General features: G+C 43.0%; 1 protein-coding gene across 1 annotated transcript in view; it reads right to left on the reverse strand.

Annotated features, from left to right (window-relative positions):
• The window catches only part of LOC115095119 (fatty acyl-CoA hydrolase precursor, medium chain-like), a 102,778-nt gene that overhangs the window by 30,509 nt on the left and 58,765 nt on the right, over nt 1-13,504 (reverse strand). Inside the window, exons 7-10 of the mRNA XM_029608386.1 lie at nt 8,268-8,381; nt 6,312-6,416; nt 5,444-5,584; nt 1,954-2,034 (exon numbers count right to left, since the gene is read on the reverse strand). Of these exons, the coding sequence (XP_029464246.1) occupies nt 1,954-2,034; nt 5,444-5,584; nt 6,312-6,416; nt 8,268-8,381 (441 nt within the window). The remainder of the gene's footprint in view (nt 1-1,953; nt 2,035-5,443; nt 5,585-6,311; nt 6,417-8,267; nt 8,382-13,504) is intronic.

Raw genomic sequence — 13,504 nt, forward strand, 5'->3', positions numbered from 1 at the left:
TGCTACCACTATGTCAATTACTTACAAAATTAAGCCTGAAACACTTCCTTTTCGCAGACGACGTACAGATCGTGATCCCCATAAAAGAATCAATCTCAAAAACAATGGAATACTGGGACACTTGCTTATTAGAAATTAAACTTCTCCTCAACAGTCTAAATCTTGTGCTCAATGCTTCGAAAACAGAATTCCTGCTCATATCACCGGACAACAATAACATACTTCCAAAACCACCCACACTCCTTCAAACAACCCCATGTAAGAGATCTAGAGCCATCCTAGACAATCGTCTCACCTCAAACCATTCATTAACCAACCAAACCACCAAGGATTGCTTCTACAAATTGCATATTCTGAAAAGAATTAAACCACTTTTCCACGCTCAGGACTTTAGAACAATCTTGCAAGCAATAATCTTTTCCAAACTAGATTATTGCAACTCGTTACTACTAGGCCTCCCAGCTTCTTATACCAAACCTCTATAAATGGTTCAGAACTCTGCAGCCAGAGTCCTTACAAATTCCAGGAAAATTGACCATATTTCCCCTATCCTCAGAAACCTCCATTGGCTACCAATCCACTATAGAATCATGTACAAGACCATCAACATCATTTACAAAACTATCAACCAACACACGCAAATCGACCTACAAATACCACTTAAAAAATACACTTCCGTCAGACCCATCAGGGAATATTACAAAGAGTCACTCCAAATTCCAAAGGCCAAAACCTTCCAACATAAATCCTTGAGTCTCAGAGCCTTCTCTTCAGCGGGTCCAGCCCTCTGGAACTCTATCCCACCAGATTTGAGACAGGAGCCATGCTTGCTAACATTTAGGAAAAGACTAAAAACTTGGCTTTTCAAAAAAGCATTTCCAAGTCCTGAATAAAACCTTCACGCAACAGCACAATTGGATCTATATACTGTGTCTTATTTATTCATATTCTATGGCATCTTTAGCCATCCGGTTACTTATGTTCCGTTTCATAGTGATGTACCGTGATTTACTCCGTTTCATAGTGATGTACCATGATTTACTCATCTTGATTTACTCATCTTGATTTACTCATCTTGCTACTCTATTACATTAATTGTCTGAAATGTAATTACATTAATTGTCTGAAATGTAAATATTGCTCTGTTCTTTCTCTCCCCTCTTCCAGTTCCAAGTTAATTTTTCCCCGTTTTATTGTAACTTTCTCACATCCTTTTTCTGATTCCCTGTATTTAAAAGTTCAAGGTTCTTATTGAGAATATTGTTTATTACGCTACGTTATGCTTTCACACTTTGTTAATTGTAAACCGGGTTGATGTGATGCCTGTCATGAAACTCGGTATAACAAAAACATTAAATAAATAAATAAATAAATAAATAAATATTCTCTACTCTTTTCTGAACAAACATTATGTTTGCTTTTTTTGTGACTGCTGCTGCACACTGAGCTGAGGATTTCAATGAGTCCAGGGTCCTTTTCCTGGGCAGTAACTCTTAATGTGGAACCCAGTAATTGTGGACATTGAGCTGGGATTAATTTTTCCTGATGTGCACAAGTCTGCACTGGTTCACATTATGTTCATCTAAACAACAGATGAAATGAAATGTTAATTTTGTTTATGCTGTTCTATGGTTCTGATAATAAAATTTTAGACCTGACCATAATTGTGTGTGTGTGTGGGGGGGGGGGGGGGGGGGGAGCGCTGATGGAGTCAAAGCAGTGGGGGTATCGATTCACTCAAATTGTTGATTGCTAATGCAAAATTTAGCATTGTGTATGTATAGCTGGGATTATTTTTCTCCTATGTACATCACTTTGCATTAAATTTCATCTGCCATTTAGATGAACTCACTGTCCATTCTGTTTATGCTTCTATGAGAAATGACTAAATACTGAGCAAAACAAGACAAAAAAAAGCCTCATGCCATACAAGATCCTTGAATTATTTCTTACCATGGATTGCTGGAAATTCTGCAGGAAAGAGGCGAGTTCATCTTTATCTATTCCATCTTTTGTCGCGGGAAAGTGCATAAACTGTACATTAAATATATTAAGGTATGAAAAGCTGATCATTTTACACATAATTCTGTCATGAACATAAAATAGGAAACACTACTACGAGGAATGATTTTACAAACCAAATAATTATCAATCCTCAGCACTAAATTGCTCTCCCCTGGTTTGGAGCAGAGCTTCTGCTGTTGTGTAGCGCAAAACTTTAAACCTGGGCATGAATTTGTGTGCATGTGTTTGTGAAGAGGGGCAGCAGGGGCGATGATGCACCTAAATTCAGCGCATGCAAACATTTCTGGTAGAAAGGTATTTATCAACTTCAGAGAAAAAAAAAATCCTATAAAAAAAAAAAAAAAAGTTGTTCGAGGGCCCATGCGCCTGTTGGGAACTCCCCCACCCACCACCTCATTCTGCTGGTTTTCACAGAGAGTAACACTTTAAGCAGCCTCCTTATAGTGCTCATTACCCCTTTCCTGACTTCACCAATACAACTGTCTAGTATTAAAACGGAAAGTAATTCTGTCTCTGCACACTTTGTATTGGTCATGAATATTCTGTTCGTAAACACATCTCTGATCATCCAGCCTCTAATGGTGCTTGCATTTCATCTAGACTAGTTCTGCCACCCATACACACGTTACAGTATTGCAGTGTTTTCACCAGGCAAGCAGGGCTTTATCAAATGAAGAGAATAAGGTATAGGAAACCAGCATACCCAAGTTCAAATCCTCTCTCTGCCAAGTCACTTCATCTTCACCTTCCATTGCCTTGGTTACTCACTCAGATTATAAACTCCTGAGGGTGGGGATTCACAATTCCTGTGTAGTTTGTTGTATGGCACCCCCTGGTTTAGAGTGCCTCATAAATACCAAAAAAGTGCAGACTTATATTGAGGGTGGCCAATGTAACCCTGATATTTAAAAAGGGCATGGGGGGTGGGCCGGGAAACTATAGACCGGTGAGCCTGATTTCAGTGCCGGGAAAAATAGTGGAAACTATTCTAAAGATCAAAATCACAGAACATATAGAAAGACATGGTTTAATGGAGCACAGTCAGCATGGATTTACCCAAGGCAAGTCTCGCCTCACAAATCTGCTTCATTTTTTTGAAGGGGTTAAGAAACGTGGATAAAGGTGAACCGTTAAATGTGATGTATTTGGATTTTCAGAAGGCATTTGACAAAGTCCCACATGAGAGGCTTCTAAGTAAACTAAAAAGTCATGGGATAGGAGGCGATGTCCTTTCGTGGATTCAAGGAATTAAACTTTTGCGGTCAACCCATACAAATGTTCCACGATGTTTCTAGAGTTACCCAAGTGAAGAGAAAGCACTTTCTGTCCCTAAAAACTAGATTACTAGCTATAGGGGCAACTTTCTTTTTAAAGTACCCATCTTCATGTTTTGTAACATATCAAGGAAATAAGTATAGTTTTAACGATCCGATGCATTTGGAGACCTTTTTGCAGGATAAGACTAGTGTTGAAGGAAGTAATGTGGCCCAATAAAGGTAGGGAATCTCTCTCATCGAATCTTTGTTAATATGGGAAAATTTTGTTGTTATCTCTCCCCCTATTATGGGTTCAGTAATTACAGTTATGAATGATTTGTGTATGTATCTTGGATAGTTATGATCTGTAAATTGCTATCTGTATATTTTGTTTAAATGGATTTTAAATGAAATTCAATAAAAATTTAAATTACAAAAAAAAAAAAAAAAAAGTCATGGGATAGGTAGCGATGTCCTTTTGTGGATTACAAGCTGGTTAAAAGACAGGAAGCAAAGAGTAGGATTAAATGGTCAATTTTCTCGGTGGAAAAGGGTAAACAGTGGTGTGCCTCAGGGATCTGTACTTGGACTGGTGCTTTTTAATATATTTATAAATGATCTGGAAAGGGATATAACGAGTGAGGTGATCAAATTTGCAAATGACACAAAATTATTCAAAGTAGTTAAATCTTATGTGGATTGTGATAAACTGCAGAAGGACCTTGTGAGACTGGAAGATTGGACATCCAAATGGGAGATGAAATTTAGGGGTAGATTTTAAAAAGCATTTACTCGAGCAAAACTGGTTTTTGCTCGAGTAAATACACTTTACTCAAGTAAGTGGGCTTTTCAAAATTGCTACAATATATGCCATTGAATTGTCCATAGGATTTACTCAAGTAAGTGCACTTTACTCGAGTAAATAGCTTTTGAAAATTGCTACGATAGTATGTCACATTTACATGCGTAACTCCTTTGAAAATGACCCCCTTAATGTGGACAAGTGCAAGGTGATGCATGTAGAGAAAAATGCCTCTGTATCACTCCATGGTGAGATTGCACCTAGAGTATTGTGCAATTCTGATCTCCACATTTCAAAAAAAATATAATTGCACTGGAGAAGGTATAAAGAAGAGTGACCAAAATGATAAAGGGGATGGAATGGTTTCCCATGAGGAAAGGCTAAAGAGGTTAGGGCTGTTCAGCTTGGAGAAGAGATGGCTGAGAGGGGTTTTGATGGAGGTCTATAAAATCATGAGAGTACTAGAACAAGTAACTGTGAATTGGTTAGTTATTCTTTCATGTAATAGAAGGACTAGGGGACACTCCATGAAGTTAGCAAGTAACATATTTAAAACAAATAAGAGAACATTATTTTTCACTCAATGCACATTTAAGATCTAGAATTCATTGCCAGAGGATGTGGTCAAAGCAGTTAGTGTAGCTGGGTTTAACAAAAGGTTTGGATAAGTTTCTGGAGGAGAAGTCCATAAACCGATATTATGCTATTACTGGCATTAAGCATGGGATCTACTTAGGGGCAGATTTTAAAAGCCTACGCCCGAAATCCAGGTGGATTTACACGCGTGGGGGGGTTAAGCGTGCTGGGCCTATTTTCAAAAGGCCCAGCGGTGCGCGTAAAGCCCTGGGCTTGCGAATAAGTCCCAGGGCTTGAAAAAATGGGCAGGGTTGTGGGCAGGGCGTGGGTGTGGCTAGAGGCCTCTCCACTGCTGCTGGGCCCGAGGATCGTGCGCCGGCCAAGGTCTGTTGTGCGCAAGTTACGCCTGCCAGAGGCAGGCGTAACTTTGGAAATAAAGGTACCCGGGGTTTTTTTGTTCAGGCTGGGAGGCAGGACAGGTAGGGGAAGGTGGGGGGGGGGGGGAGAGAAAGGAAAGTTCCCTCCGAGGGAACGGGGAAAGCCAGCTGGTCTCCCCGAGGGCTCGGCATGCGCAAGGTGCATTAATGTGCACCCCCATGCGCGCGCCGACCCCTGATTTTATAAAATGCGTGCGGCTGCGCACATGTTATAAAATCGGGCATATGATTTAAAATAAAAGCTCCATAAATTTAGACCCAACAAAAGTTGAAAACATTTCTTAACACAGATCTCTCTGGTAAACAGTTTAAAGGATGGTGTGAAAAGTAATTGCGAAATAACTTACCATTGGAAGGATCCAGCCAAATTCATGATTATTAACTCCTAGCAGGTAAGGAACAGGATTGCCTTCTTCCCCTGGTAGAAACTGTTCAGGACTCTTTTGAAGAAAGATGCCATCCACAACTATTGGTACCAATGGGACTTTCTAGGGGGAAATAAAAGCTTGCTAATTTTAAAATTCTTTTTTTTGAAATCCTGGCCAAGATGGCCTCCTGAAAAGCAAACCAAATCTAGAGAATGTCTTTCAGTTCTATAGACTGTTTACACAGCGAAGGAAAAATGTCGACCGGCTGATCACTGATTTCCTGAGATGCACAGATTTTTATAATTGGGCTTGTTATCCTAAACCTTGTGCTACAATGTAAGAAAACTGTTTGGCACAAAGAGGGTCATTTTGCAAGGGACCTCTGTGGGTAACGTAGTGCTGATATGCACTTAAGATTATGCACGCATGCATTACATGCGTGTGTTTTTAAGCACATAGAGGAGAAGCGTCCTCGGGGGTGGAGACCAGGCAGGTGGGGACCTCCGCGCATACCTTTTGATTTTAAAAAGCATGCTGGTAACTTATCTCAGGAAAAGTTTGCGCACCAAACAGCGGGTGTAATTGTGTGCGTGCCGTTTTGTCGGGGGGAGAGGGAGGGATTTTGAAAGCGGACATATCCATGCGAGTCTGCTTTGAAAACTGGGGAAACGAAGGCACATACTTGCTGGCTAACTCATGCACAATGTTCCTAAATTGACCCCCGTAAGTGTGCAACTGCCCAGAGGGGATGCAATTTTAATTAGAGGCGGAAGAGAGGCCTCTTGGGCCACCCCTTTCACATGTGTTACTGTCAAATTCAACTGATGTTATCAATAGCTTCACCTACTTTGGGGAGGGCGGGATCCAGAATCTCCTCCTGTGTTTTTTTCCTCAAGCAGCTCACCATGGCAGCAGAATCGGCTTCTTTGCAGCCAGAAATGTTTGCAATTGTCTGCAGAGCAAATACAGGGAAAGAAAGTACATGAGAACAGTTTTCATTCGTTCCTCAGCTGCCCTCGGGGAATTTATAAACAAAATAAAAACCATGAGAACAATGCTGATTTCAAATTTAAAGCTGAATTATGATCGTAAAAGCATAGCTAGAAATGTCAATTTACATTGACCTATTGTGTTCTAGTAATGGGCCAATCATATTTCTGAGAACATTATGATTTGTTTTTATGCAATCAAACATACCGTGATGACAATAAGACATGCCTATTGATCTTTTTATGGGAGTCGGGGATTTGATGGTGAAGTTTTGTTATTTTCAGTACCAAATAGCATTTCACGATCGTACAAGGGATAAATAGAAATATATTTAGGAACAAAGAGGTGCGGGAACATTTCCTGCTACTCGGTTTCCTTCTGTGGTACAGAAAATTTGCACTTGGTTATGATGACATTTATGTCTAAGTACATCCTTAAACATTAGAGACAGGATGCCAGGCAAGAAATGAAGTCAATTGGTGTCCACAGGCATTAACCAATGGCAGGGCAGCTTTAAAATATACAATGTCAACCAATTTCTGAGCAGCTTTAAAAATGCTTGATGACATCACAATAAGCTGTGACTTCGCTGAGATGTCAACAGAACAGAGCTGTCATTCTCCTACAGGAAACATGGGGAAGAAGGGGTTGTATGGTGGGAGGCATCAAAAGCACATAAAAGTTGTTATCAGGGGGTCATGGATTGCTCAGCAATAACTGTGGCACAAATCTGAATGAAATTGGAAAAGGTTAAAAAATTATAGGGAGACTGGAGAGGGGGAATACAAACACAATGATTTTGTAAGGCTAGTTTCCCTACAGGCTAAAAAAAAATCATAATTTTCCACTATTACATATTTACAATCACTTTGGGTGAGAGTTACTATTGACTGATTGCGTTTTGGTTCAACAAAGATTGGCAAAATCCCAGGCTTCATGAAAAGAAATTGGATCATTAAGATCTTGCGAGAGTCCTGCTAAATGACTTGACCGAAGATATGTGCAAGAATTTGAGCTTAGTTTACCATCAGAGCTGCCGAGGAGCAAGTGGAGGTCATGCTCTCAGGGGAGGGGCTTGGAAGAGAGAGATCCTCTACTGGTACCAAGCACTACTGAAGGGTGCAATCTCAGGAAAGGCTTCTTCTCTTCAGCCACTGGCCAGTTTAGGGACTCAAAATTGTCTAGGTAATTGTGCTGGGGAGGTGAGAAATCAAAATCTAATGACTGGTGGTGGGGCTGGAGAGGAGAAAACCATGTAGAAGGTAATTTTCAAAGGTAGTTCCCTTGGTAAAACAGGGCTTTGCCCGAAGACATGGCCTGTTCTAAGATTGCCCTCCCGATATGAGGGTAAACTTACACCGGTATGTCCTGTATGCACAGAAGCGTGCTTTAACTGAGAGGAGGCGGGTTGGGGAGGGGCTTGCACATACATGTATATTTTTATTTTCAAAAATATGCATCTAAATGTTTACAAAAAATTTCAGCATACATATTAGCAGGGCTGGCGGAAGTACTAGGCGAACTAGGCCTGGGCTTAGGGTGCCCCATAATGGGGGTGGTGGCATGACTGGGGGTGGGCATGACCAGGTGGGGGCGGCACAATGAGGTAGGGTGGGCTCATGGCAAGAAGGTGCCTAGGGCACCTAATCCCCTTGCACCGGCCCTACATATTAGCAGGTGTAATTGTGTATGGGTGGTGCTGGTGAAATCATTTTCACTTTGATTTTATAGTCTGTTAAAAAAAATTACCCTCTTAAAGGAAAAGAAAAGAAAAAATGTGAATGGCATCACCAAGAAAACTCTAAAAGCTTACATTTGCCAAGGAAGCTATTGCTTCAGGATCGGAGAGAAGAACACTAGGAATGCTTGCAACTCCACTCTCAGAGATGGCTTTCTGGAACAAACCCTTGGATAAAGGACAGAGAATCTGGAAAAAAAAGTGGGTTACAATGAGCTCAAGGACTGGAAAGTGCAATAAACTCTTGGCTGAGGATCAGCCAGACTCAGGCCTCACACCTATACAATCATAACACATTCTTCAATAGAGTCATCATCAGATGATCACAGAGAAGACCAACCCTGCTTAGATACATTTATAGATTGCCCTAGTGTATGTGTTGTTCCTGTGCTTTCCTACATATAAAATGTACATTTTATATGTAGGAAAGCACAGAGATGTAGAGATGGTGTTGCATAATTCAATGCATGCATATGGAGTAGAGGAGTCGCCTAGTGGTTAGAATAGAGGGTTGAGAACTAGAGATTCAAATCCTTCTGATGCTCCTTGTAACCTTGGGCAAGTCACTTCAGCCTCTATATTTTCAAATTGCGTCCGTTAAAGAAATTATGCCCTTTCCTTGAGCTGGTTGATTTCTGCACAGTGCACCAGTCTCATTCCTATTGTCAGGACTCAACTACTCAATGCCTTAATATACAGGTTTGCCCCACTTCTATTTTGCACCCCCTCCAACTGGTCCAGAATGCGGCTGCTTGGTGTACTTCTCTCCACGAACACATTTCTCCAGTTTTATCATCCGTCCATCGGTTACCTATTAAGGACAGGATCCAATTTAAGCTGGCTTCCTTAATTTACGGTGATCCAAAATTGTTAGGTCATTACAATTTTGTGCTTTTATAAACCTGTGCGCTCACTAATGTCTGAAAATAAAGCATTGCTGGAAGTTAGCACATCTTGAATGCCCCCGAGAATGGGCTTTTTCTGTTGCAGGCCCCGCATTGTGGAACTCCCTGCTTACCCAAATTAGGCTGGCAGACTCTCAGGCTTCCTTAAGAAAGCATTGAAAACTTTTTTATTCGAGCAGGCTTATGGTCTTGATATGCTCAGGCTCTCTTGATATGCATTCTCAAAATGTCTATCCCGTTTAGTTTTTACTTATTTTATATGTATCCTCTTTTTTTGTCTCTACTATTATGCTGTTTGTATTTAGTATTTTGTAATCTGCCTTGAACTATTATTCGTGATATGTACTGATAATACATTTTAATAAACACTAAATACTAAAAAATATTAAATTGCCTCAGGTACAACCATACCTTGGATTCATGAAAATGCTATAAATATAGCGGAAATAGGGCTCGTAATAAAAAGAAAGGGCGTGGTTATGCTAATTTGCAGCCTGCCACATCGCATAGGTAAATACCGCATGCGGCGTTGCATCAGGGCACACGGTGTTGTGTCAGCGCGTTGCTTCACACATGGTGTGTCATTTTACGCATTGTGTGCATTATTTTACGCATGTGTGTGCATTATTTTTTTCAGTTTATATATCCAGGTTTCTTGTAGCTGCCTCTTGAGCGTGTGTCAGGAGTTTGGAGAGAGGAGGTAGGTAGGCGATGTTGGTGGCAAGTTGGAGGTTCTTTATAGTGATTACTGAGTGAGTTGTTTTGTTTTCTGTTGCCATCTGTTTCCCTTTGCCTTGGTCTTTTGTCTTCTTTGATGGAGTGAAAGTTTTTGTTTGCTAGTACAGTTTCTCTGTCTGTCTGTTTTTTGGTGTTGAGGAATGGTGGTGGAGGTGTTGAGGAATGGTGATGGAGGAGTGGAGGAGTGGTGGTGGAGGATTGTGGAGGTGTGGAGGAGTGTGTGTGTGGAGGAGTGAGGAGGAGGGGTGGTGTGGTGGAGGAGTGTGGAGGAATGGAGGAGTGAGTGGAGGAGTGTTGGTGCATGAGTAGTGCTTGTGGTGAGGAGGAGTGAGGAGGATGGAGCATGAGAGGTGTGGGGAGAGAGGACAGGCGAAAGGAGAGGAGGGGGAGGAGGGAGGAGACAATGTGGGAGGACGAGGGCAGGAGTGCTAGGAGATGGAGGAGTAGGAGTAGGGACAGGACCAGGAGTAGAGATAGGAGGGAAGGGACAGGAGGAGGCGGGAGGGGGAAGGGAATAGGCAGGCGAGGACGGAGGGAGGAGAATGGCAGGCTAGAGATAGACAGGTAAGGCAGAGGGGAAGGGAGTTGGCAGGGCAGGGCAGGGACGGGGAGGGGGGGGGGGGGAATGGAGAGGAGAGGGGAGTGGGAGGGTGAGGAAAGGGAGGACACCTCTCCGGAAGCAGAAGGACGCCCCCTTCTGACAGGCAGGCAGCAGGACGCCCTCATCCCAGGGCTATGAAATTCAGTGTCCAGGATAATGAGATGGTCATTGCAGGGGTCCTGGAGCATTATGCCATGCTGTTTAGCAATCGGGTGGCTAAGAACTCAAAGGTATCTAAGGGCCACATCTGGCACAACATAGCCCAGGGTATCTCCAGGCACAGCAGAGTCCAACAAAGTGGGGAGCAGGTGGCCCACAGGTACTGGGACATCAAGGCGCAGCTGAAAGCCAAGGTGGTGGCCAGAAATAAATATATACGGCGGACCGAAGGAGGAGCCCCTTGTCCCATCATCCTCACCCCCAAGGAGGAGCACCTCGAGCAAAGGCTGGGACTGGATGTCTTCGAGGGCATGGCTGAGCGGCTGGACGCCATGCAAGCCGCAGCCAGTAAGTTCACCTCACCTGTAAATGGGCAGGCAGCAACACCCCCAAATAACTGGACTATTAGGCCCATTCCAAGTCCTAGGTGGAAAAGCCTCCATGGCGGGGCTTGCATGGTGTGCATTACAAGCAAATGTCAACTAATACACACACTTGTAAACTGCATATATGATGTCTTATGCTGTCAAGTTTCACACCTCCACCCCTACCTCAACACTAGGTATAAACAGTGAGCAGACTAGGGGAAATTTTAGAGTACAAGGCCTGAGGCCATGCATGCTGCAGCCCATATGGTCAACTCTCAGAGGCGCCCCTTCTCAAGAGTGGAAGCACTCGATCCCTGCTGCTCAAAAGCAGTGTGTGCAAAATGAATGCACACACACTGCCTGTTCTGAGGTATGGATTGCTGTGGTAAGGGAGGGACTTCCTAGTGCAATATTACCCCCAGAGACAGAGACTGACAGAGGGTAACACAGCACGTCACTCATCGAGTTGCATACTGCCACATATCTTTTGAGTATGGACTACATGCAGCACTGTGCACCTACACATGGGCAATGCATATGTTCCTGGAATGTTTGTCATCAAACAACATTGATGTATGTGACTGCTTGCCAATAACTGCTACTGAGGTATTGCTAGCAATGATCATGTATACCTGGCCTCATAAAACACATCTGTCAGAGCCATATATGATACCTACTTTGTTGGAGGTACTGACAAGGGCCTCTCAAGGCCTTAGGTGGCACTAAATGCGTGTTTGTCAAGAGAACAACACAGAAAGGCCATCAGAAAGGCATCAGAAAGGCCTGTTTGTCAAGAGAACAACACAGAAAGGCCATCAGCCATCATGCCAACCACATGAGACCTCTGGGAGCAGTAAGCCCTTACATTCAGCACTGTGTGCCATGTACTATGGAAGCAGCTTGAAGGCTCATGAACTCATCAACTGACAACAGTTTCTCTAACTAATGCTTTACACAGAGCAGATCATTGAGAGTGTAGGAGCACACCTGCCCTGCTCACCACTAACTGTAAAAGTGACTTATACCACATGAGGCACAGCATAGAGGACATTAGCTCTTCCTGATTCCCCACCAGCGAGACAGGCATGTGAAGGACCTGCAACCATTAAACCACAGAATCGAGTGGATGACATTGCAAATGGAACTATCTGCAAGCTGTTTGGCACAGGAATGCTCAGCCTATGTGCTTTAAGGGTGGTAACAGATCGCACCAGGACTGTAAGAGATACTAGCTATTGCTCAAAGCAAAATTCTCTGCATATTTTCTGGGTAGGTACATACGTGCATACAGCTGCACCACATGACTATCAGTGAGCCATAACTTATAGCACCCAGACATCTCAATATCTCTGTAAGGCTGTCTGTTCAAACACTCCTAACCGGTGGCTTCTATAACATCAACCTTTGCTCAGGATAGATAGGTGTACTCTTAGAGTCATTAGAAACTATATGGCGATGGTGACATCTCTGAGCTCATAGGAAAATACAAGTGAAGGCAGGACACCATCTGATTCCCAATCCTGCCTTCAAGAGCCAGACGTGCATCCTGGTGTGGGCTCACCGAGAAGCTAACCAAACCTACATGACATCATTTGATAAAGGCCCTCACCTACAAATTGCATAGGAAGGAGTAGTACGGTGAATGTGTATTGGGGTGCATGCAACCACCAAGAGGAATGCTAGCTTGGAAGGACCTGTGCGCCTTGTGGGAATGGCACCAGGTAGCACAGGTCCTTTACCCAAGGCTATAAGGGAAGGTGTGGTACTAGAGCACTCTGATGTCAGCAAAAGGGTTGACAACTGGCTCCAATTTTCAGGACAGGTAAATCCTGTTTTAATTTGGAACACATTACATGGAGGGATTTTATCCGATTTCTCTATAGCTTTTCCAAGCAAAACTAAGACTATCAATACCTGCATTCATGCTTGGGAGTAAGACCAGGACTGGATCAACATATCCAGGAAATCTGGATCCAGTTGAAAAACTGAGTCAGCAGTGGCTCTAAAACTAGTGATGCAGTGGTGTCAGCTGTGTCTTGGCAAGCCCATGTGACAATAAGCAGACCCAGTACAGGTATACAAGCTCACATGCACACGTTCGTCAGCTACCAAATGAAGCAGTAAAATGGGAACTCTGTCACTGAAACCTTTAACTGTCTACCTGCACCTTTAGGCTGTGCCTTTAAGCTTTAGAGCTATTTGATATTTACAGCATTTCTAGAGCTGTAGCTATCCATGCTCGGGGTGGCATCACACTTGTGGCACTATTTCATCTACTATCTCATCCACATGGCATCAGTAGTGTGGGATATACTTGGTTTTTGGGTACTTGCCAGGTACTTGTAGCCTGGATTGGCCACTGTTGGAAACAGGATGCTGGGCTTGATGGACCCTTGGTCTGACCCAGTATGGCATGTTCTTATTTCTTTCTTATGAGTGCTAGGATGGGGTCCGCAGGGGATGGCCAGCAAGCCAGACAGAATTAGCTAGACCAAACTATGAACTCTGGGTTTGTTATGCTTCTGAAGATGGACCCTTGGT

The sequence above is a fragment of the Rhinatrema bivittatum genome, chromosome 7 (assembly GCF_901001135.1).
Source record: "Rhinatrema bivittatum chromosome 7, aRhiBiv1.1, whole genome shotgun sequence".
Taxonomy (NCBI): Eukaryota; Metazoa; Chordata; class Amphibia; order Gymnophiona; family Rhinatrematidae; genus Rhinatrema; species Rhinatrema bivittatum.